Source organism: Phocoena phocoena, chromosome 1, assembly GCF_963924675.1.
Source record: "Phocoena phocoena chromosome 1, mPhoPho1.1, whole genome shotgun sequence".
Lineage (NCBI taxonomy): Eukaryota > Metazoa > Chordata > Mammalia > Artiodactyla > Phocoenidae > Phocoena > Phocoena phocoena.
Window position 1 is genome coordinate 111,918,178 of NC_089219.1, and position 23,085 is coordinate 111,941,262.

The window sequence follows — 23,085 nt, forward strand, 5'->3', positions numbered from 1 at the left end:
GGGGGAGGGGAAAGGTTCTCCCTGACCCTGAAACTTTCCACTCACTCTGGGCAGCTCTATGGGTATTTTAAAAGAGAAGGGAGGGGGAAGGGGAGGACATTGAAATAGAGAAGGGTACTTTGGCAATTCTAGAATGGTAGTTTTCACCCAGAGGCTCCTAGTTGCCCTTCAGCTTCCCCCTTACTCTCACCCAGACTGTGTTGGATGCTAATCAAATTCCACTGGTTGAGTTTTACCTTTTGATTCCTGGTATTCAGGGAGCTTGAGCAACAGTGAAGAGGGGAGGCCACTCATGATCTTTGACAATTCCCCCAGATCCCCAGATCAAATTACTGTGCTATTTTGAGAGTCTCTAATTGGCAGGGAGACATCATTCCTCCCCCTTAAGAACCACAGGGATGGAGTAAAAGGGTAGGGTTGGGATCTAGAAGGCCATCCCAGAGCTTCAAGCGGGTGGGGCCAGGGGAGAAAAGGGGGGGGGGGACGGTCAGAGTAATCCAGATAGGATAATGTTCTCCATTTCCCCATAGTGATCTTTAAATAGAGCTTTTATAGCCACACAGACCAAGGTCTGTGTTGCTCTACTCTTCTCCTCACCCTCTGCTCCCTTCTTAACTCTCCCCACTCATGATAATCATCATCGTTACCCACTGTATTTCCCCTGGCTTAGTTCCAGGCCATGTTCATTCCACTTGGAGGCTTGCTACTGACAGGTGGCAGTTAATCCCAGACAGAGGCACCATACAATCTGACAATATGCCAGGGAGAGGTGGGCACTGTTCAAGGTGACCAGAGCTAACAGGGAAGAATATAAATGGCTCTAATTAGTCATTATGTCAAGGATAGATGGGTAGTATTAATACTAGGCCCCAACAATGGGGTGACTGAAACACCCACCAGTGTAGAGGGCAAAACTGGAGTCCACTCAGGAGAGCTTCCAGTCAATAGAGGTAGATACGCAGATAGACCATCAGCTGACTCTTGAAGGAAAGCAGAAAAACCGAAGACCCCTACTGTTGCCCTTAGGGAACGGAATGAGAGAGTCCCAGGGACAGGAAGCAGTGGATAATAAGGTGGGGGGATTGAATAAGGAGGAGAAAAATACAAGGACAGGAAAAGATCAGAGCCATATCCCTTCTAGTATAAGGGAAAGGTATAGGAAGATTTGATACTCAGACTTCAGCACTCTCCTGTTCCCACACTAGCCCTCCAGTTCAAGACTGAAATCCACATAGGTTGCAGCGACTGGTCTTCCAAAGGGGTCCTGGAGAGAAGAGATTCAGTAAAAAAGACAGGAGCCCCAGAGCCCCAGAGGTTGAGGTAGGAAAGAGTATGATGCTAAATTGCCTACTGCTGTAAGAATATGTTTGACATTTAGTTGGTTCCTAATTAAACAACCCAATATCAAACATATCACACAGAAGCTGGCAGGAGAGCTTTGATGGTCCTCTGCCTTCCTCCCCACTGCAAAGAAAGGACAGAGCAGAGACACCAGGCACCAAGCATGGCTAGATGGAGAGCCATCTCCTTGGGGAAGGGTACTGACCCTTGCTCTTTGCCTCCCAAGACAGCCGGCTCTTATTCATCTTCTCTTCGTGCCATGCCGGTCCCGGCTCCTCTCCTACTAGTGCCTGGCCTTCGCTGGATCACGTTGGCCTAAACCAGGAAGAATATCTGACAGGGCTCCACATCTGGGCACCTATCCTTCCCCAAAGCTCTGACACGGAGCTTCTCCCTATCATGTCACGGCCCCAGTGCCCAGAGGATCAGCAGTGTCAGCAGGTCCTCATCAACCTTGCCACCTGTTCTCAACTCCCCTCCTGTTGCCCCAAGGCTTTGCCAGAGTGGGGGTGAGGACTTGCACATCCTGCTTTCCCTTTCCAACACCCACACAAGGCTGCTGACGGCCTTTCAGCAGACACCTTCCTGGAACCCTCCTGCTCTTAAGTATGACAGATTAGTAGCCATGAGAAACTTCCAGAAGGCTTGGCTGCTTCTTCCCACCATCTTGTCCCTTCTCACCTTCTCCCCATGTCCTCCAGGCATCCTCCTTAAAGCCACCCTTGGGTGTCCAGAAGAGAAGAGTGACCTGTCTCACTAGCAGGCTCCAGCCTGGGCTCCAGAGAAGAAATATGGTCTCTCCCGCCTGGAGGAATTAGAAGTAAGATTTTAGGAGATCAAAGGGAGGGAGGAAACCCCCTCTGCCAGGAAACAGCCTGCAGTCCTTGGGACTCTCCTCCTCTTCTGGGGCTTTTTACAATGCAAGCTCCTGGGCTGGCTTCTCTCATGGTCTTCCCTCACAGGGATCCAGCCTGGTGCCTGCTTTTCTGGGAGATTTTTCTTCTGAAGAGAACCAGGTCTGTTGAATATCATGTGGCAGGCAGATTCTTCTCTCTACTGTGGCAGAAAGGAGCCCGAGTTATAGCTACACTGGTGGGGTGGGGGGCTTGGGTGGAAGTGTGGGGTGGGAGGAGGATGCTCTGCTTCAGCCCCCAGGCCTGTTCCATGTGTCCTTGTTCCCATTAGGCTGGACACCTCCACACCCCCTCAACACACACACACACAAACACATATGCCAACTCGACAGTGCCCTTGGTCTAGATCAATAGCTTGTCCCAAGCCCCAGTCAATTCCTATTGTGTGGCTCTTGCCTTCCAGGCGAAGACTAACAAATGGGCATACAAGCTCCAAGGTAGGCACCTGTGGTGTTGTCTTATGGGTTTCAGTCTGTGTGTAATTTTTACTTTCTTGACCTTCCTTTTTATCCTTAACACCCCCTCCCCCAAGTTCTAGTTCCCTTCTCTGGGAACCTTGATTGTCCTGGAGAACCACAGGCTGGAGGGAGAGAGGCTGGGAAAGGGACTAGCAGGAATTGAAAGGACTTTAGTGTTTGGGGCACTGGGGAAACAGAGGCAGAGACAGGAAACATTGATGTAGGGGACGAGTAGCTCTCTTAGGAGGAGACTGACAGGATGGCATATCCAGGCCGAAATCTCAGATTGCCTTTGATGAAAGCTTTCTAGCTCTCCTGGAAGTAACTTCTGTGTAGCCATTTCAAGCAAGACTGAGTCCTTCTGAGCCTGAGGAGTTGGGTAAGGCACCAGCCACAGAGGGAAAAGGGGCTGGGTGGGTATGATGGGGTGAACTACTCAGTTGATGTGATGAGAGCGGACAGAGTAGGCAGAGAGGATCAGAGGAGATGGGCTCCGGAGGGGGCCAGACTGCCAATACTGGAGCCAGCCTGGCACTGACAAGCCCTGGGGAGAGAGGCCAAGGTCAGGGATCAAGGCAGAGGGGGCTGGGCATTCTGTGGGCCCAAATGAACAGAGGAAAGAGGAATAAAAGGGGTTGATGAGAGAGTGTGGTGGGAGGTGGGGGGGCAGCCAGGTAATGGAGAGGAAATAAAAAGAGAAAGACTCTCACAGGGCAGGAAAACATTATGACTTAGCATTTATTGGATATTATATGCCACTTCTCTGCTAAGTGCTTTACTTAATCTCCACAGTGATCCAGTGAGGTAGGCGTTATCTCCATTTTACATATAAAAAAACCCGTGACCCTGAAATTTAGTTACCTGCTCAAGGCCACACAGGCAGTAAGTGACAGCCAGAATTCAAACCCAGCTCTGACATGTGGAAGCCTATTCTCCTAACGCCAGGCTATGCTGTCATATATAAGAGGCGGGGGGCAGCTGGGAGACAGATACAAGGGAAGATAAAAGGAGTGAAGGCAAGGTGGACCCGCAGGGAATAGAGGGCGGGGGAACAGGCAGAAGGAATGGGAGACTAAGCCAGGTTTGAGGGTCAAATCCAGGACATGTGTGTGGTTTTTCTCCTATAAAACTCTCATCATACCTGTCATGATTTGGTCAACGCCTGCCTCCCTGACCAGCCTGTGAGCTCCGTGTCTTGTTTGGTGTCACAACACTTGAGTAGTTATTGACTAAAGATAAGACGGCTTGGGAAGCAGGGCTGATGGGGACTGGAGGATGAATGGATATATAGAACAGAAAGACAGGCCTGGGATGGAGAATGACATTTGAGCTGCATAAGGGGGCTGGCCAGGGGGCCAGTAGGGGACCTGTGAAGGGCTTGGTCACAGGGAAATTTCCTAAGAGGGAAGAGGGAGGATACCTATTGCGTGCCAAGCGCTGGGCTTGCTCTCTACATAATCTTATTTAATCCTCATAATGTTCCTCTGAGATGGGTATTATCCCCATTTTCAGAAGAGAAAATTGAGGCTCAGAGAAGTAACTTACACATGGTGACACAATTAAGAGGTGAAGTCAGACTTTTAACGCACACCTGACTCCATAGCATGTGTTTTTCTCTTTATACCTTGCTGTTTCTCTGTGCTCCTCGTCAGTGGGGTGTGTAGGGAAAGGAGGAAGGAGAAGCTCTGAGCTAAGATGAAAAATGCATATTGAAGGACAGAGGCAGACTTGGGGGAGGGGGGAAAGAAAAGGTGCGAGTTTTGCAGTGCAGACAGAGCCACATGGAGTTTGAGGGCAGGAAACCATCAGTGTGGAAAGGATGAGTAACCAATGAGCATGCAGATGGCAAGGTGAGGGAACAAGGAAAAGTACGTATGATGGCAATTACATCAGAGAGTGATGGCGTGTTCCTGCACCTGTTACTGGATGCAGAGTGGGAGTCTCTCTGGCTTGAGATGTCATTTGTATGTAAAGCGGACCTTTATAAGTAAAGTTCTCTATGGCCTATAGATGCAAATGATTAATCAGTACTTTTAAGAATTTTGAATGCATTTAGATTTCACATGCTCTTTCCAGTCCGCCATAAATCCCACCATCCCTTATTCCCTTATAACTGCTGGACTCCTGAAGGCATTTGAGTCTGGAACCCTGTTATTTTGCCAAGGTGGGAATTCAGGCAGAAATCCAGATGAAAGAGACTTGTCCAAGGTCTCACGATAACTGCCAAGTCAGAACCTAAAATCCAGGCCTACTGACATCAAGCACCATAGTACCTGTGGATTAATAGCCATATTCAGAGCTATTTGTCCAAGTATACAGAAAACATCAGTGGAACTGAGATCAGAGAGGTGGTGAGCAAAATCCAGAAAGCTCTATTAAGATTATGGCAGCTGTGAATAAGCACTTTTGAAATAGATCAAGATTTAGGGCTGAAAGAATGAGCCAGTAGTCCAGGTTTGAACCTTTAAGAACTAGCTTTATTTGTTAAACCAAATCAGGATTCGCTTCTCACATTGTGCCTCTATCCACCTCCCCTCCCCCCACTTACATCAACACTGCATATGTCATTCTGACCACAAGGCGTCACTCTTGTTTTTACCATTGTTTCATAGATTGTTTCCCCTATAGCACCAGGGGGTTTACAGGGGCACCAGAGGTGAGAGTTGGAGCACAGTCTTGAGTCCTGGGCACATAACTAGATCCAGATGAGTTTTGGGAAGGAAGCTGAAGGTGGTGGGGCTCAAGAAATCTAGGTTAGCAGGTATGGTGAGAATGGAAGGACAATGTTTCAAATGCCATTAGAGTCTCTCCACATAAAAAGCTTTGCCCATCTGATTTAGTTCCTGTTGGTACTGCCGATGCTCCTTTTCAAACAGCTGGTGCAGGGCAGCTTGACGGACCTGGTGGGGAGGGGAGAATAGAGTGTCATGTTTGCCCTCTGTTTACCCACCTTTCTCATTCTTTCTCCCTGGTTGCTTTCCCTTCACCTGTGTTCTCTTGGATCTGGACTTAGCTGTGACATAAGCTAGGCAGTAGCATAGAGGCTGAACCATTGGAGGGGAAGCCTACCCATTTTTTTTCCCCATGGGTGAAGCTCCAATGTTCAGCAAATATTTGCTGAAAACTTACCATGAACCAGAAACTTTTCTAGGCACCTTGGATACAAAGATGGTGACATGACAGCAATTGGGGACTCCAGGGAGAGAGAGGTTCCAAGAGGCAGGTATTAGGCACTAAGAAGCAGTCTTACCAAGGCGAGAGGAGCAAAGACTAGACTGCAGTTTGGGACTCTGCAACTGGATGCAAAGAATCAATGAAAAGGAGCTTTGGTTTTACAGTTAAAGAGTTGCTGCTCTGGTATAACGGCAGAGACTAAGAGCTTGGGAATCCCAGTGGGCAAAGGCACAGGGCAGTAGGGGCTGAAACTTCAGGTCACCCTTGCTAGAACTCACCATCAGTAATTGCTTGCTGGCCAGTGCCAACTCCTGCACCATAGTGTCCTGCATCCTTAGGATGGCATATGGGTTTCTCCTCTGGCTTAATGTCATCTGCCACAGACAGTGAGTGTGTGAATTACGCCACCTGTCCCAGGCAGAAAGGTAGGGGTTGAATGGGTTAAAGTCAGGAGTGGAGACAAAAACGCCATCAGTGAGGCTGCTTCTTCACCAGAACTTCTGTGCCATTGTGAGAAGACTGCAAACTCCTTGAAAGGATAACTAGAACTGACTTAGAACCTAGTATATTATGTCACTCAATCATCATAATAACCATGTGTCACAGATATTAATTTTTGCATTATACAGACAAGGAAACTTTAAAGTTCAGGTGAGTTGCCCAAGGTCACTTAATGGCAGACCTGGGTATCAAATCCAATCTAAGGATTAATTCCATCCATCATACCAGTGATACTCAGTCCTGGCTAGGTCTGAATTAAGGTTTTCTAATATATAAGAGGAATATATGTGTGTCTCACACACACACACACACACACACACACACACACACACACACACATCCTCTGTTCAGATAATCCTGTTGACATTTTTTTTAAAAATCAAGTATTTTTTACAGATGGCTGAAAAATTAAATTGATACAGAAATAGATATTAAACGAAAAGTGAAAGCTTCATTCTTCTGCCCCAGTCCTTCTCAACAAGGTTATGTTTCCTGTGTATCCTTACAGAAAACTTCTCTATATCAGCAAGTGTTATCTTTTAATTTTTTTTAACATGAAATCATATGTTTACATAAGCAGTATTACTTAACAATTTGGGCTTTCCGTATCAGCACAAAGAGATTTACTTTGTTCTGTTTAAAGGCTGTCTAGTATTTTTGTATCATAATTTAACCAGCTACACGTTGTTTCTAGCTTTTTTATTTTTATAAACAATGCTGTCATGAATACTCATGTATGTACATTCTAGTGCTTTTGCAGGTATATGTGTGCAAAGTAAATTCCTAGAAGTAGAGTTGCCAGTTCAAAGGACATGTGAATTTAAAATTTTGATAGATTTCATAAAAAAGGCTTCATAAAAAAGGCTGCATCAGGGACTTCCCTGGTGGCACAGTGGTTAAGAATCTGCCTGCCAATGCAGGGGACACGGGTTCGTAGCCCTGGTCCGGGAAGATCCTACATGCCGTGGAGCAACTAAGCTGGTGCACCGCAACTACTGGGCCTGTGCTCTAGAGCCCGCGAGCCACAAGTACCGAGCCTGTATGCCGCAGCTACTGAAGCCTGTGCGCCTAGAGCCCGTGCACCGCAACAAGAGAAGCCACCACAACGAGAAGCCCATGCATTGCAATGAAGAGTATCCCCGCTCACTGCAACTAGAGAAAGCCTGCGCGCAGCAAAGAAGACCCAACGCAGCCCAAAATAAACAAACAAAATTAAAAGAAAAAAGGCTGCATCAATCTTGATTCCCACTAAAACTATATGCATTCTTGTTACCTCACATCCTTGCTACCTCTGGATATAACCTATGAAACCTTAAAAAACAGGCTTATCCTATCTAATCCCAGACCATCTTAGAATCTTCTGGGTTAAGACGTGTGTTTTTTAAAAAAGCTCCCCTGGGCTTCCCTGGTGGCGCACTGGTTGAGAGTCCGCCTCCACACGGGTTCGTGCCCCGGTCCGGGAAGATCCCACATGCCGCGGAGCGGCTGGGCCCGTGAGCCATGGCTGCTGAGCCTGCGTGAGAGGCCACAACAGTGAGAGGCCCGCATACCGCAAAAAAAACAACAAAGAAAAGAGCTCCCCAGGTGATGGAGATATACAGCCTAATCTTTTGAGTTTTCTCATTCATTCATTCAATAAATACCTACTGCATACCTACCACATGGTTAGTGCAATGCTGGGCAACAAATACTTGAATTTTCCTTAAAAAGTAAAAAAAGAAAACAACAAAAACTTGCTCCAATTTTCCTTCAGAGAATGGGAAGCAAGGGACAATAACCATTGCCTACGTAGCCTAACCGAGTGGGCACTAGGAGGCTGATCTCTGCTTGTGAGAACAAGGACTGTTTCTTGCCCCTCCCATACCTGTTTGCATTCTTGAGGAGCCCCTAACAAGATGGAGCAGATCTCAGAAGTGGCTTCAGGACAGGAGGGTGAAAAGGTCAATCTGAAGGCTAAGGGAAGGGATAGAAGCAGAGATTACCTGTCCACCATCTTCTTAAGTCCCAGGGCCCTTTGAAAACTCTGCAAGAAAAGGGAGTTCTGTTGATCTGCCTTGATCTCCAGTACCTCACTCAGTACCCTATCATAGTGGGAGACACATAGACCTTTCCCTTTAGAGACAGGGAGTAGCCAATTTCCTAGGGTAGGTGGGGAGAAAGTCCTACTCCTTTCAGAATGGATCAAAGGTAACATGCAGTGGTTAGTATGCAACAAATATCTGAACACCTACTATGTGCCAGACATCATCTCCCACTCCTGCTACTACCCTTCTGTTACATCTGTCCATTTCTGGTAAATTGATCTGGAAACCTCATCCAGGGAAACGCATCCAAACCAGCCCCTTTTCCAACTCTGCATACTTCTACTTTTACCATCTTTTCCACAGACATGTCTACAAACTTGCTTGATGTAGTCTTAGGAGACTGAACAGGCTCTACTTTGTTTTCAGTCACCAAGGTTTCAGTAGTCATAGCAACACTTACACCTCCAACAATGAGCCTAGGCCTAGGAGTTGATTGGTCACCTGGCCTGTTGCCCTGGAGACCTGAAGGGAATCCTGGTTCTCCAGCCTTCTATTAGTGACACAGGCAATTCTATGAGCAAGGACCAGTCACATTTCAGGATTTCTTCTTTTGTGGTCCCAAGGAGTATCTGTATGGTTCTAGGTCCAGAGAGCATATCACATGCCTGTTTTATTAAAAGACAACTATAAAGGAATGAATCATATGCTTTATTCTTTAATTGTTCATTTTATTAAATAGTTTATATAAAGTCAGACCAATATATTGGTCTGACCATTCCTTCACACTACCCCACACATGAGGAGGGATGGGATTATGTCAGGTGTCAAAACATTCCCTTTTCACTTTATTCATGACAGTATGGAATGAAAGTAGAAGGCAGATCCTCGCACGCCAGGGAAGTTGTGTTAATGTTTCAACACATCCTGGTTTAAGTGGAGCACCAGGGTAAGCTGTTCCACATACCACTCATGGCCTCACCCAATCTCCCCACCAGTTCCTGTATACCTTTCCCACCAATGAACTCTTAGATGTCTCAAACCCAAATGGTTCCCATTCAACTGTGTTCGAAGGGACAGATACAGAAGACAAGACACCAAGTCTCATCATCGCAACTCTCACCCTTGGGATTATTTATAGTCTGGAAAAGGACAGATGAACCATGATTAAAACCAAGTGAGGATTTTTAAGGAAGCTTTAACAGAAATATTAAGAAAAACATCTGAATTCAACTCCAGAGAAAAGTGCTACCAAGGGAAAATAAAGTCTTAACTGATGTTCTGAAACTGGCCGTAAGAGAGGGTGGGAAAATGACCTCTAGGCATGAACTCTAAGAGCTCTGAACTTAACCAGAGCTTCAGCTGATCCAGTCCGGGCTGCTGAGCCAGATTGACCTGAGGGCTGCCTGGCAAGCACACTGCAGTCTGTCTGGCTTCATCAACAGTGAGAGTTATTCAGCTCCATCACAGAGTACTCTCCAGTGTGTTATAGTTGTCCTTAAAGCTCTTCAATTCGAGGAAGTGCTTGGCACGTTTACTCTTCTGACTGGAGGGGAGGTATGTCACCTGGATGGTTGTTGGGGAGACTTCAGGAGACTGGGTTAGGTCTTTGGCTGCTGACTGATGTTGTCGCTGAGAGCTCCCACTTCGGGCTTTGACCCTGAAGAAAACAAAGAGGGCAGGTCACGGACAGAATGAGGACTAATGGAAGAAAACAATTCAAGGCTTATCCATCCTATAAATGCAGCTGTAGCCACAAATGGTCTCTGTCCTACCTTATAAACTAGTTACTAAAATCTCATCTGGTAGCCTAGAAATAGCAGAGAAACCAATTTTCCCACTGAGTCCCTGCCTCTGACTCAACCTCTTCTTCATTTCACTGTGCTTAAAGAAAACTTTTAATTCTGCTGATCCACCTAATGTGTGCATGCCATTAATATACTCCCAGTGCCTTGAAACAACTGAATAACAAAATAATATTGAAGTTAACTGCTGAGCACTTATTAGGACATTAAACCTGGTGCTTTACCAACATGTAATTTACTAACATCCCACTATTCCTATAGGGCGGTATCATCCCCTTTTGCAGGTTAGGAAACTGAGGGTCCATCCAGTAAGTTGCCTGAGGTCACAAAGCTAGTAAGAGACAGAGAGCTGGGATTCAAACCTAAGTTTGTCAGATTTCAGAGCCTTTACTCTTCAATATACTCATTGAAACTTTCTAGAAACTAGAGATCAAAGAAACTAAATTTTTTTTAAATTGTGGTAAAATACACATAAAATTTACCATCTTAACCATTTTTTTTTTTTTTTTTTTTGCGGTACGCGGGCCTCTCACCAATGTGGCCTCTCCCGCCGCGGAGCACAGGCTCCAGACGCGCAGGCTCAGCGGCCATGGCTCACGGGCCCAGCCGCTCCGCGGCATGTGGGATCTTCCCGGACTGGGGCACGAACCCGTGTCCCCTGCATCGGCAGGCGGACTCTCAACCACTGCGCCACCAGGGAAGCCCCATCTTAACCATTTTTAAATGTTTACAGTTCAGCAGTGTTAAGTACATTCACATTGTTGTGCAACCAACCTCCAGAATTCTTTTCATCTTGTAAAACAAACTCTCTGCCTATTAAACAACTCCCTATTCCCCCTTTCCTCCAGCCCCTGGCAACCACCACTCTACTTTCTGTCTCTATGAATATGATTACTCCAGATACCTCACGTAAGTGGAATCATACACTATTTGTCTTTCAAAGAAACTGAATTTTGAACAGGCCTCCTGCCTGACTTCTAGACCAAATGCTCCTTTCCACATGTTCATTTTTATTAGTTTTCTAAGTAGTTTTTACTAGAACCTTTTGTCTTTAGAACAAGGTAGTCTATTTTTAAGAACAGAGAGAAGACAGGACAGACATACCCCTTATCTTCTGAGAAAGAGCCATAATCAACACAGCAGAAAACAGATGTACTCTTTTCATGGCTGGTAACTAACTTTTTATTCTAGACTGGCTTTCCCTCTTTACTCTTTCAGTTACACGTATGCATAAACAACATAATAAAGGTTTGTTAGTACGTATTTAAAATGTTCCCAGTGAGGGCCTTCCCTGGTGGTGCAGTGATTGAGAATCCGCCTGCCAATGCAGAGGACACGAGCTTGATCCCTGGTCTGAGAAGATCCCTCATGCCGTGGAGCAACTAAGCCAGTGCGCCATAACTACTGAGCTTGCAGTCCAGAGCCTGAGAGCCACAACTACTGAAGCCCGCATGCTCTAGGGCCCGTGCTCCGTAACAAGAGAAGACACTGCAATGAGAAGCCCGTGCACCGCAATGAAGACCCAACACAGCCAAAAAAGATAATAAATAAATAAATAAAATACATAACATAAAAAAAAAAAGAGGAATTGTGACGTGGCCATAACATAAATGGAAAAAAAAAAAAGTTCCCAGAGAAAAATCATGATGTCTCTTCTATAACACAAGCCCTCAGCAGCTGATTCTTTAGTGACACCTTTGGTTTCAGATAGGGTTACTAATACTTTAAGTGGTAATAAAAATGGTTGGCATTTAATTCTTTTATCGAACCAAGGCACAAAAGGATGACACTGGGGCCCTGAAGAGAAGGCATCTTTGTGTGCTGAAAAACTTTATTTTATTCTCTTTATTGGTGTAATAGGTTATACCAATTCTGACATTTTACTGAGTTGGACAAAAAACAAAAACAAGAGAAAAAGAGATGCACAATAGTAGCAGAAACTTCTCTTATTAGCTTGTAGGGCAGCATCTGCTTTCCAATGTGAGCAAGAAGCTGCTCTAACAGTCTAGGACCTGACAACTCTTATGTTATCATAGATTTTGTTCACAGTGCTTCTGAAGGTCATCTCACTGTGGGAACAGTCCAGCACTACCTGTATTCTCTAACCAGCTCCCTTTGACATGTTCCCCTCCAAACTCACACTGTGGCCAGCTCACTCAGGGCCTCCTGATAGTGCAGGTACTCACTCTGGCCAAAGACCTGAAGAAAGAGGAAGGAAGAATGAGGATCTCTCAGTCTGGGGCATCCCTTTAGTTCCCTGAAGGAAAAAGTGGTCATCTGGCTTACCCCTGTCCCATAGCGGGCTGTCTCATAGCCATCCAGCAGGGTATCAATGAGGGCCTTGCGCACACCCTTGAAAGGAGTACTAGTGTTTCGAAGATCTAGCAGATAGGAGCGGAAATTCTTGCCCATTAAGGAACGGGGATGCCGGCCTTCAGCATGAAATGGGATCTCTATGGAGATAATAGAACAATGATACCCCCTTTCCCATTTGTTTAGTCTTTCTAATTAATTTCCCAAACTTACAAATAGGTCCAATGAGTGAGTTGGGGGGAAATTCTAAGAGAATTCAGAAGACCAGAGATATAGAGCTATGTCTGAGTGGTCATACGGTGGTGGCAATACAACTGTTAAACTATACTAACGACACACAATAGTGTCATTTTCCTATTTACCCTATTTACACATAGTTTAAGATATTAACTATGTTTTGGTAGAGATAGAGCATTTTTGACAATGGTCATATGAAAAAAATTCAAGAGCATTTCTGACAATGGTCATAGAAAAGAATTCAAGAACCATCTAAGTAGCTTGGTGAAAAAGCAGATGCTGCCTGTCTTTTGTGGGAAAACAAGCAAAGTACCACCATCTAGTTCATGAAACTAAAGGTCTAGAAAGAACAAAACAAATCCAGATTCTTTGGAGAAAAATAACTTACATACATCATTTTCCTTAGGCAAAATAGTAACCCAGTACTCTCAAAACTAGGAAATTCCTACCAGCAGGAGATGTGCAGAAAGGACAAATTCTAACACATAAAGTGGGTTCCTCCCTCTCTTCCCCGGGTGAGCTTTCAGGATCCGGAACGGCTGCTGAGCAGCCCTTACCAGAGGCACGGATGGCATCCAGAGCTTTCATCCTGTATAGATAGTTGTAGCAATCTGTTAAGAAAGAGACTGGTCTCAGGTATAACCCTCAAAAGATTCTTCAAACTCCAGGAAGCTTAAAGAGCCTCCCACATCTGACATATACCCAGTAACAAGGACCCACAGCTGCTGAGTCTGCCAGCAGCTATGTTTATAACTCTGAGAGCAAAGGAATTCTGAGTTTGTGAGACCCCTCACTGAAGTATCCTCCAAAAGTATGCCACATACTTTGATTTCCCTGGGTTTCCAGCTGTAGCAGTCTTGCATCATCATCTGCAAGGAGCTGAGGTTCATATTTGATATCCTGAACCCTGGATAGTCGGATATCAATCTCCTCTTTTAAGTCCTGTTCGTGTGGAGAAAAGAATACACAGTCACTTAGCCTGTACTTTGCTTCCCATCAGTCTGGAAATGGGGCAGAGCAGGTGAACAACTAAGACAACAGAAGCAGAGAAAATGCTCATTTGGCTAATGAAATTGCCAGGTAAGACTCAAGAATTTAATAAAGAATGGGGTTGGGTTCGCTAAGAACCTCTCCAAACTGTCTATCTCTAAGCTAGATCTTTTAACCTGCCAGAATTCCTTCAAGCTCTACACCATTAACATTATTTCTGATTTTCAACTGAAATTTTGGGGGGCGCTGAGTGGCACGCGGGATCTTAGTTCCCCCAGCAGAGATCAAACCCGCACCCGCTGCAGTGGAAGTGCAGTCTCAACCACTGGACTACCAGGGAAGTTCCCTTGACAGGATTTAGAAGAATCTTGGTTAGGTGTCATAAAGAATTTCCTGAGCTGGGAAAAAATGGACATCAACTGGAGGTCATAATCTACTCTAAAAACCTATAAGATCTGTATGTGGTTTAGAAGTTTGGCAACTATGCCTACCTGGTGGACCACAGGATTTCTAGAGGCTTTCTTCTAGAGCACATTTAATTTTTTAAGTAGGTAATTAAAAAAGATACGAAAGGTGTCACCCCCACTTACCCAGAAGCAAACACTGTTTAACAGTTTCATATTCATCTAACTTAAGAGGGTTGCCAGAGTCCCAGCAAGTATTTTCTTGTGACATTTAGGAACTTCTATTGTGAAATATGTCATTCATAGAATACATTTGACATATATACTCACCTTAATTACAAAATTCATTAAGATGCACATCTGTATGCACTATCCAATTTATGAACTGGAATATGACCAAAGACTTGGAAGCCTTGTGTGTCCACCTGATTGAATGCAACCTCCAACCTTAACTTCTCAAGTTTTATTTTTCTTTGCTGTTTTATCACATCACCCTGAGGAAGATGTTTAGCTTTGCCTGGTTTTGAACTTTATACAAATGGAAAATATATATATATTTTTTGGAAAAATACTTTTTGCATTGCTCTGCAACCTATCTTTTAAAATTTTAAATAAACTTTACTGAGGTTTAATTTACACGCAATAAAATACATCCATTTTAAGTGTGTAGTCTGACAATTTTTGACAAATGAATACATCCATTCAACCACTATCCCAATCAAGATACAGAGCACTGGACTTCCCCGGTGGCGCAGTGGTTGAGAATCCACCTGCCAATGCAGGGGACATGGGTTCGAGCCCTGGTCTGGGAAGATCCCACATGCCATGGAGCAACTGAGCCCGTGTACCACAACTACTGAGCCTGTGCTTTAGAGCCTGCGAGCCGCAACTACTGAGCCCACGTGCCACAACTACTGAAGCCCGCGTGCCTAGAGCCCGTGCTTGCAACAAGAGAAGCCACTGCAATGAGAAGCCCACACATCGCAACGAAGACCCAATGCAGCCAAAAATAAATAAATAATTAAAAAAAAAAAAAAAAGATACAGAACACTTTCATCACCCCAAAACGTTCTTCATCCCCCTTTGCAGGCAACCTCCCGCTTCATGCCCCAGGGAACACTGATGTGCTTTCTATCAATATAGTTCCTCCTGTTCTAGAATTCCATACAAATGGAATGGAATCATACAGTACGGATTCTTTTGTGAATGGCTTCCTGGCACTTTTTCACCTGGCATATTTTTGAGATTCATTCATGTTTGATTTACTTTTTCCATTCAAAAGTATTTTGGAGATTCACTTGTGTTCATATACTTATCTTCAGTTTATTTTCATTCCTTATAGTATTCCAGAATACTATTACGTTATTATATATCCATTCTCAAATGGACATTTAGAGTAACAGCTTTAAAAATATATATATTAGAAACAATGCTGTGAGTATCCTTGTACGTGTTTTCTGGTACACATGAACAAAAATTAATTTCTCTATGGTAGGAGTGGAATTGCTGGGCTATGGATTAGGTACATTTGCAACCTTACTAGACAATACCCCAATATTTTCCAAAGCACTTTTACTAGTCTGTACTTCCACCAGCAATGGATGAGAATTTCGCCAGAACTTTTTAGAGCAAAAGGAATCTTGATCTCATCTAGTCTGAGGTTGGGGGGTCCTAAATAGTCAAAGGTTTGATTGGCTCATGACATACTGGAAACTAACCCTATATCCTTCTTATGGGAGGCAGCTGGCATTTGGAGAACTGGGAGAATGTGGAAGCACTGTTGAGGTTTCAGGCCACAACATCATCTTTGAGGCTTTCCATGAAATATATCAGCAAAGAACAATGAGAGGAGGGTTACAGTACTAGTTAATGAAAGGACATTGCTCTAGGAGTTGACAGAATTGTGTCCGGGCTCTAGCCCTCCCACTAACCTGCTTTTCACTCAACAATGAATTATTACTATGTGTAGGCCCTGGCTCTACAGCAGTGAACATAACTGGCATGGTGTATACATTCTTACAGCTTAGAGAAGAGAGAGGCATTAAACAAATAAACATAAAAGAATATTTGTAGTAAAATGCTATCTGAAAACAAAGAAGATCTACTTTATAATGGGTCATAAGCATTCCTCTTTGTAGCAGATAGTATTTGAGTTAAGTTCTAAAGATCAAATGAGCTAGCCAAGTAAAAACCAGAGGTAGATCATTCTAGGCCACAGTGACAGCACACATAAAGAAATTCAACCAGTGTAGCTGGATCCCAGTGATCAGGGAAGAGCCATACAAAAGGAGGTTGGTAAGGACAGCAGGCAACCTTTACCCAGAAGTGTAAGGCGGAAGAAGCAGGATGGGGGTGGCAGTTGGGGGTATTAAGAGTTCTGTGGGGCATTAGGACATGTTAGGTTTGAGATGCCTATCAGACATCTAATTGGAAATGTTAGGTAGGCAATTGGATACACAAGGATGGAACTCAGGAAGGAGGAATGGGATAGAAATAAAATTTCAACAGTAGATATTTAAAGCCAAGGTAAGGAAAGCAATTACCTAAGGAGAAAGTACAGACAGACACTGCTTCGTTATTCAATTCCTGTATGTCCTCCAGTAAGCTGCTTCCTTTTCTTAGATTTCAGTTGGTAACATGAATGATAGACCTAGATGATTTATGGGGCCCTTATAAATCTAAAGTTTTGCAATGGCAACCCTTCTCACTGATCTGGGGCTAATTCTAACTACTCTAACCCCATCCTAAACCAAAAAAAAAACAAAAAAAACAAAAACCCAAAACATTAAACACTGGGTAGTTTAAATTGAACTGGGAAACATCATACCATAAAGAGTTGGGAATTTTCATCCAAGTCCTTCATTCTGCAGATGCAGAAACTGAAGTCCCTGGATAAGCTACTTGCTGTGCCACGGCAGTGAGCAGGTAAGCCAAGACCCAAGATGACCTTTATTGCTCAATATACTAATATACAATATACTAATATACACATGGGTAACTGGACAAGGAAACACGGGAATTAAGTCATTTCTAAAGGCAAAGGAAATCTCATTCTGGGCCCTAATGGATCTGGAAAACCGGGCCTATCTCATGACTTAAGGACCTACCTTGGGGGCATTGTGTCCCACAGGGACATGAGGTCCCCTTCGGGATTTCATTGCAAAGCGCATGATTTGCCTCTTCACAAAAATAAATAGCAGTACAAACACCTGTCCAAAAGATATGAGAAGTAAATAACCTTGAATTAAAAAGTTAGACAAAAAAAAGGCATGCCTTCATTTCAAATCCCTCAATTCGGCCTCTCACGAATGCTTCGGGGTATAAGTTGGGACAAAGCAAGGCCGTCAGCGATGGCGTGGACATAGATAAGCCTGTAGCGTAGAGGCTTGGGGGTCTTTATCCTAGGGTTTAGGGGGAGGGTTCTCGGCCAGGGGCGGGGCGGTCGGTGACTTATGCTCCCAGGTACTCCTGGGATAGGAGTCAAAGCCCAGAAAAAGCGCAGGTGAGTGGGTGGAGAATGAGGACCGGGAACTGCTCAAGAGGAGGGTCTCTACTGGGTCAGAGGCGACAGCAGGAAATGGGGTGGGGGAATCTCCTCACCAGGCTCCCGTAGGCCATCACCAGCACGACATTCACGCCGGACAGCCAGTTACTGCCAGACGCCATGGCCTCCCCACCCCGCGCAGAACCGCTCCGGTTTACCCCGCTGCCCTGTCTCGTCAGCCCGGGCTGCGCCGAGGCAACGGCGCCTGGGTTCCCTGAAGCGCCCCGGCCATTTCCTTACGGGGAAAGACCAAGGCTGACCGGGCCTGAAAACATGGCGGACGGGGGGGGGGGGTTAGGAAAGAAGAACGACGCCTTCCCGCTTCCCCCCAGCACGTGACTCAGGCACGCAATGACAACCGGGACCGACGAGTGCGGAGACGCGGAACTACGCCAGTAAGAGGAAACGGAGGCTATCCGCGCGTCACGTGGTGGAGGCGGGGCCGCCGCGGAGGAGGCGGGGCGGACGCGCGGAGCCGGAATGAGGTGTCTCGTGGCGAGGCGGCACGCGCACGCTTGCGTGCGCGTCCTTTTTCGCGTCACGTGCTGGGGGACGCAGGAAGGCAAGTGGGAGGGGGAAGGCGCGAGAGCGAGCGCAAGAGGGAAAAGGAGGGAGGGGGGTGGGGAGGAGGGAACCTTATATCACGTGACAGGGGCGGCGCGGCCCGGGGTGTCAGTGTGGAGGAGACTGAGGTAAAGTTGGGAGCGCAGCGGCGTTGGCGGCGGCGGCGGTGGCGGCGGCAGCGCGGCGGGGCCGGGTATTGTCCGCGGCCCCTTTAAATCCACGATCCCCCTTTTACCCTCCCTCCTTTCTCTCCTACCCCCGCCGTATCCCCCTCCCTCGGTAGGCCCCCCCGCACCGTGTGTTCCCCACTGTACACCCCCTCCTAGTCCTGCGAGCCCTGCCCCCTCCCCCCCCCCCGAGTCGGCCGCTGGAGGTTTTGTTTATGGTTGGGTTCGCGGCCTAGTGGGCCGCGCCAGAGCCGGGGCCTCGATTTGGGAGCGTGGCCGGGGCGGGGCTTGGGGCAGCCGGAGTGGGGGGGGCCATGCGGCTAGAGCCTGAGACGGGGGAGAGCGAGAAAGAGCGCGAGCGAGCTAGGCCTGGGCCCCGCCTGAGGTAGGGCCCTGTCTCTACCCTGGCCGGTGCCTGTGGAGAAGACGAGAGGGCTTCCTTCTTTTCCAACCCTCTGCGGGCCTCCTCTGATCCGGATCCGGCCTGGTTTGGGGGTGGCGGAGTGTGTGTGGGGGGGAGGAAGGGCGATGGGGTGGAGCTGCCCCAAACTCCCCCATGTGGCCCTCAGTTTGGAGTGCGGAGGATTAATTTGTTCCGGGTGGGAGGTAAGGAGGCGATTGGCCCCGGGAGCTCCCGATGTGGCGCTGAGCGGGGTGAGCCTCCCATCCTCCACGCGTGGGCTTGCGTCCCCTCTCCGTTTCCAGCCTCTTTGTCAGCTCGTCTTATTACCTTTCCTTCTTGCTCACCGCTCCAGCTCTTGGAATATATTTTTTTGCTGCTGTCTTTAGCTTCCTGTCTTCCATACTGTAGTTTTGGGTACCCCAAACAATTAATGATGTTATTTGGGAAGCTGGGCCTGAAGGCCCCCATAGGGTATATTGCGCCTAAGGGACGTCATTAGAGCAGTGGGGTATGTGTTCACTCTTCTTATAATGGGACAGGAATTCCAAATTTCTTCGACCCTTCACCTTGTGGACAGTCCTTAAATTGCTTTGCAAACTGATGTCACAAACAGGAGGCCGCTCCTTTACCACCGTTCTTGAAATGTAGCCATCTCTGGTGTAGGATGTTGTGGAAAGAAAAACACCACAGTAACAGGCCTTTTTTTTGTTGTTATTGTTACCCCTTTTGCCTTTGATTGTCCCTGATTATTAGATGGAGAAATCCTTTTTGTCTTCTCCCCATCCACTTCCACCACCCATATTCTGCTTTGGGGATGGATGTCTGATGTGACTTGCTGGGATGTGATGAGGGTCAGTGACAACCTGAAATACAGGAGAAGTAAAACGTTTTGGCTGTGTATGGGTTGTTAAAACTGCTTTGAGATCCTACAACCATTGTCCTTAAAGATTTGACTATCCCAGTGATTATTTCCGTCGTGAATGGGAAGTCGGGAAGTGTTGCTGGCATGTAAACTAATGATGAAAGGCCTTAAAATGTACTGTTTGGATTTTGACTTAAAGCCCCTTGTTGCCAAATGTGTCCTAACTGGGAAGTACTCTTTTTTAAATTAGATTCAAGTTGATGGGGAAGGGGATGCAGGGATCATTTCCACAGAGCATCTAGGGGAATTAGTTGCTCTGTTAGAAGTAGCAAGCCTTACCCACCCCCCTTCCAGCTTCATAGTTTCTGAATTGTTTCTCAAATTAGATTGTAAGCTCCCTGAGGGCAGCAACCAAGTCATATTGCTTTTGTATTTTCTAAAGTATTGGACACATAGTAGATACTCAATAAATACTTGTTATTTATTTTTTTCTGTAAAATTTCTCTGGCTATTTTTTTAAGTAGCTGGTTTTCAGAAAACAGTCAAGGGCACTCTTGTATTGAAATCTGTATTTGTTCCTGCACTATTCCCTTGGTCTCCAATACTTGTCACCTACTTCCCTTAAATATTTTTATGTTTTAAGAAAGAGTACTTAACAAGATTCCTCATCTCTGTGATAACTCTGGGTATGTGTCTCTGCTTGCTACTAAAAGGCTACTAATTCTGTGCCCTCCAGTGATCCATCCCACATCACTTACTTTTGATCTTTTGGTCAGTGTTGTTACTACCTAGGTGGTAAAATTGTCTTAGTCACACATTGTCTTAGTCACACATTTCAAAGCATTTGTAAGAGAGAAGTGGAAGCTAATAGCAAGAGTGATTAGGAGGATTTTATTTTTCCCCTTTCCTGAGTAATTGTGTGGCTTTCAAAATGACTTTTTAATGTATTTACATTGATTGGTACTGTACATGCAGTTGTCCATACAGGTAGTCCTGAAATTCATATCAGTAGTGTAACTCATGCTCACAAATTGAAATCACATGATGAGTAGAAAGCAATCAATATTTGTAAGTTACAGGAGAGGCCACTCCCATGTTAGAATGTTCATCTTAGAGTCAATTATAATAAAGCCTGATATTTTTTCTTTTTCTGTTTGATTTGAATCCAGGCGTACTTGGTTGAATAACACTTGTTTATTGTAAATTAAGTGTTGGAACTTGACAATAATGGAAGCCTGGGAAAGTGGACTACAGTGTATCAAATAATCCTGTACTATCTATACATATTTACAGGCCTTTTTGTGCACATTTGTGTAGGGAGAAGAGGTAATGGTTAAAAATTAGCCATGCACTTTCCTTAAAAATATTTCTTGGTGACAGGAAATGTAAAACTCAATTCTTAATGACTGCATCAAACAGCAAAGACCTATGTAACATATTGACCCAACTGGCTGAAGAATTTATCCACAGGGAAGTTGGCTTTCTTTGTGACCCAAGAAACAGGTGAAATTCAGTCTCCTAATATTAATCCTTGCATATTTCTTTAGAAGCCCAGCCTACCTGTCCCTCAAATCCATCAATGTCTTCTGGGCAGCTTAGAATTACCTTATATGGAGTATCATTAATGAAAAAAAATTCAATATAGAGCAAAAAAGTATAAACTTGTCCTCTTTGGCAGGGAGTAAAACAATGCAGTGTAACCTTATTTTGAGCACTCCATCATATGATGAATGTTTTCTTTGTTTACTAAATGCAACAGCTGAGATTGCATTATAAAACAAAGTATCAATGAAGGCAACTTAAATTCAGTAGAATCTTTGCTTGTTAGAAGTGTTACTAACAAAACTGATCTGGTTTTGGGAAGGCCCTGTGTGTTCCATGTCTCTAAAGACTCAACAAAGTCATCTTGCTGGCAATAATGTCTCAAGTTTAAAATGACTTCCCAGAAGCACTTTCTTCCAAATAAAACTCTGTGCTAGATGCTTTTGGTTTGGGACAAATTTGGGATTCTCTATATATTAAGGTGAGTGGTGGAGGGGAATTGCAATTCTGGTTTCTTGGAACTGTGAACTTAGGAAACCAACAGAAGCAGCCACAGAAGCAGCCACAAAAACAGCGTGTTAGAATTATTATCCAAGGAACTGAGATTCTGGGCAAAGTCACTGGGGCTGATACGTGCCTTGCTGAAAGGTGTGGGAGCCCCCACACCATACTGAGAGATAGAAACTTGAGGGAGGAAGAAAGAGGCTAGGCTTGAGCTTGTCCTTTCCCAAATGATGGAGGACACATGCAACTTACGTTTGAAAGGTTGTAAGGCAGGTAAAGCTGTTTTCAAAGGTAGGTTGAGTACAGCATTTTAAATTGTTTTTATTTGGAGTATAGACGAATCCCCTTCCTGGAAGGCTTTTGTTTCCAGGCTTTGCTGATTATCTTTCCTTCTGTCAAAGGGACGTTGGGTATTTTCGCCTATTGGAAGACTTGATTATTAACATTGTTTTGCTTACTATCAAGATAGCAAAACTTCACAAAGGCTGCCTATAGGGGACTGTAACCAAATAGTGCTCATAACTTTAAAACAAACCATCACAACACATGTTTTATATATTTCTTGTTTTACAAAAATGGATAAATAGTCCTAGTTCTCTAAGGAATTTATCATACTGGAAATCTGTCTTAAGAACAGGTGAATGTTGGTTTGTCTCTTTAAAGAAGTGAAAGTGGTGAAGGTGCTGATGAAAGAGAGGTTGAAAACATTTTGCCCACATTTAACATCTAAACTTTTCTTTTTTTCTTAAATCTTTCAGTATTCTACCTTGTAAATACTGTTATTTGTATATACTGTAAATGATGACGTCGGTGGGCACTAACCGAGCCCGGGGAAACTGGGAACCACCTCAAAACCAAAATCAGACACAGCACAAGCAGCGGCCCCAGGTAAAGAACCCAAGGGATATGGATCCATGGGGTAGCCTTGCTGGTTGATACTGGTTTCCATCTAGTGCAGCATCATTCTGTGCTTTGGATTATTAGTTTGGGTTCGTTATTCTTATTTTCTAATCCATGCCTCTTTTCACTTGGGGCCTGATAACTGTTAATGACATGCTGTGATGCAATGGGCTTAATTTACTGCATTATGAGGCTTGGAAAGAATGGGTCCTGTGCTTTGTATCTCTAAGATAGCATTTTCCTTCATTCATCTGGGTTGTTATAGCAGTACATTTCTTATTTCCTAGACCTTGCACTTTGATATCCCTCTAGCCAATCTTTGTCTTGCCACCTTCTTCCTTTCCTTTGCTCTTCTTTTCCCTAACTTGTCTTTTGTTTTCCTCTCTGGTCTCATTGAGGCCTAATCTGATTTTTCCTTTCCCATGAGGAGTTAGCATCTTT

At 45.0% G+C, this 23,085-nt stretch overlaps 3 protein-coding genes across 20 annotated transcripts in view; 1 reads left to right on the top strand and 2 right to left on the bottom strand.

The window, feature by feature from the left end:
* Window positions 1–5,511: 5,511 nt before the first annotated feature.
* CFAP141 (cilia and flagella associated protein 141) lies at window positions 5,512–8,779 on the bottom strand. The gene is made up of 4 exons (XM_065897864.1): window positions 8,750–8,779; window positions 8,371–8,411; window positions 6,166–6,295; window positions 5,512–5,613 (listed from the first exon to the last, which is right to left on the bottom strand). The coding sequence occupies exons 1-4, from the start codon at window positions 8,777–8,779 to the stop codon at window positions 5,512–5,514; spliced, it is 303 nt and encodes a 100-aa protein (XP_065753936.1).
* Window positions 8,780–9,526: 747 nt separating this feature from the next.
* On the bottom strand, window positions 9,527–18,127 carry C1H1orf43 (chromosome 1 C1orf43 homolog). Of its 4 annotated transcripts, XM_065875700.1 has the most exons (7): window positions 17,759–18,127; window positions 17,266–17,367; window positions 13,589–13,706; window positions 13,322–13,375; window positions 12,501–12,667; window positions 12,355–12,413; window positions 9,527–10,069 (listed from the first exon to the last, which is right to left on the bottom strand). In XM_065875700.1, exons 1-7 carry the CDS (start codon window positions 17,822–17,824, stop codon window positions 9,874–9,876), a joined length of 762 nt encoding a protein of 253 aa, XP_065731772.1. In that variant the 5' UTR covers window positions 17,825–18,127; the 3' UTR covers window positions 9,527–9,873. The 4 variants fall into 4 exon arrangements, with proteins under 4 accessions (XP_065731772.1, XP_065731775.1, XP_065731773.1 ...); XM_065875703.1 differs by lacking the exon at window positions 17,266–17,367 and having other exon boundaries at window positions 9,874–10,069; window positions 17,759–17,824; XM_065875701.1 differs by lacking the exon at window positions 13,322–13,375 and having other exon boundaries at window positions 9,874–10,069; window positions 17,759–17,824.
* A 200-nt stretch (window positions 18,128–18,327) lies between these two features.
* Window positions 18,328–23,085, top strand: part of UBAP2L (ubiquitin associated protein 2 like) — a 42,325-nt gene continuing 37,567 nt past the window's right edge. For 13 of the 15 annotated variants that reach the window (XM_065880376.1, XM_065880386.1, XM_065880357.1 and 10 more), the window contains exon 1: window positions 22,543–22,632. In XM_065880376.1, the coding sequence (XP_065736448.1) occupies window positions 22,543–22,632 (90 nt within the window). Of the gene's footprint in view, window positions 18,395–19,053; window positions 19,088–22,502; window positions 22,633–23,085 lie in introns of those variants that run through there. The other 2 variants (XM_065880414.1, XM_065880423.1) reach the window with 2 other exon arrangements.

Coding starts and splice junctions, on each gene's coding strand:
- CFAP141 (XM_065897864.1), bottom strand. CDS start 8,779: ATGTCTGTGGAAAAGATGGTAAAAGTAGAA. Junction 6,296..8,370: donor CTTAAGAAGATGGTGGACAG/GTAATCTCTGCT, acceptor TGCCTGGGACAG/GTGGCGTAATTCACACACTC. Junction 5,614..6,165: donor CCAGCAAGCAATTACTGATG/GTGAGTTCTAGC, acceptor CCTCCCCACCAG/GTCCGTCAAGCTGCCCTGCA.
- C1H1orf43 (XM_065875700.1), bottom strand. CDS start 17,824: ATGGCGTCTGGCAGTAACTGGCTGTCCGGCGTGAATGTCGTGCTGGTG. Junction 17,368..17,758: donor TGATGGCCTACGGGAGCCTG/GTGAGGAGATTC, acceptor TCTTTTGGACAG/GTGTTTGTACTGCTATTTAT. Junction 12,414..12,500: donor CAGCCCGCTATGGGACAGGG/GTAAGCCAGATG, acceptor CTCTTTCTTCAG/GTCTTTGGCCAGAGTGAGTA.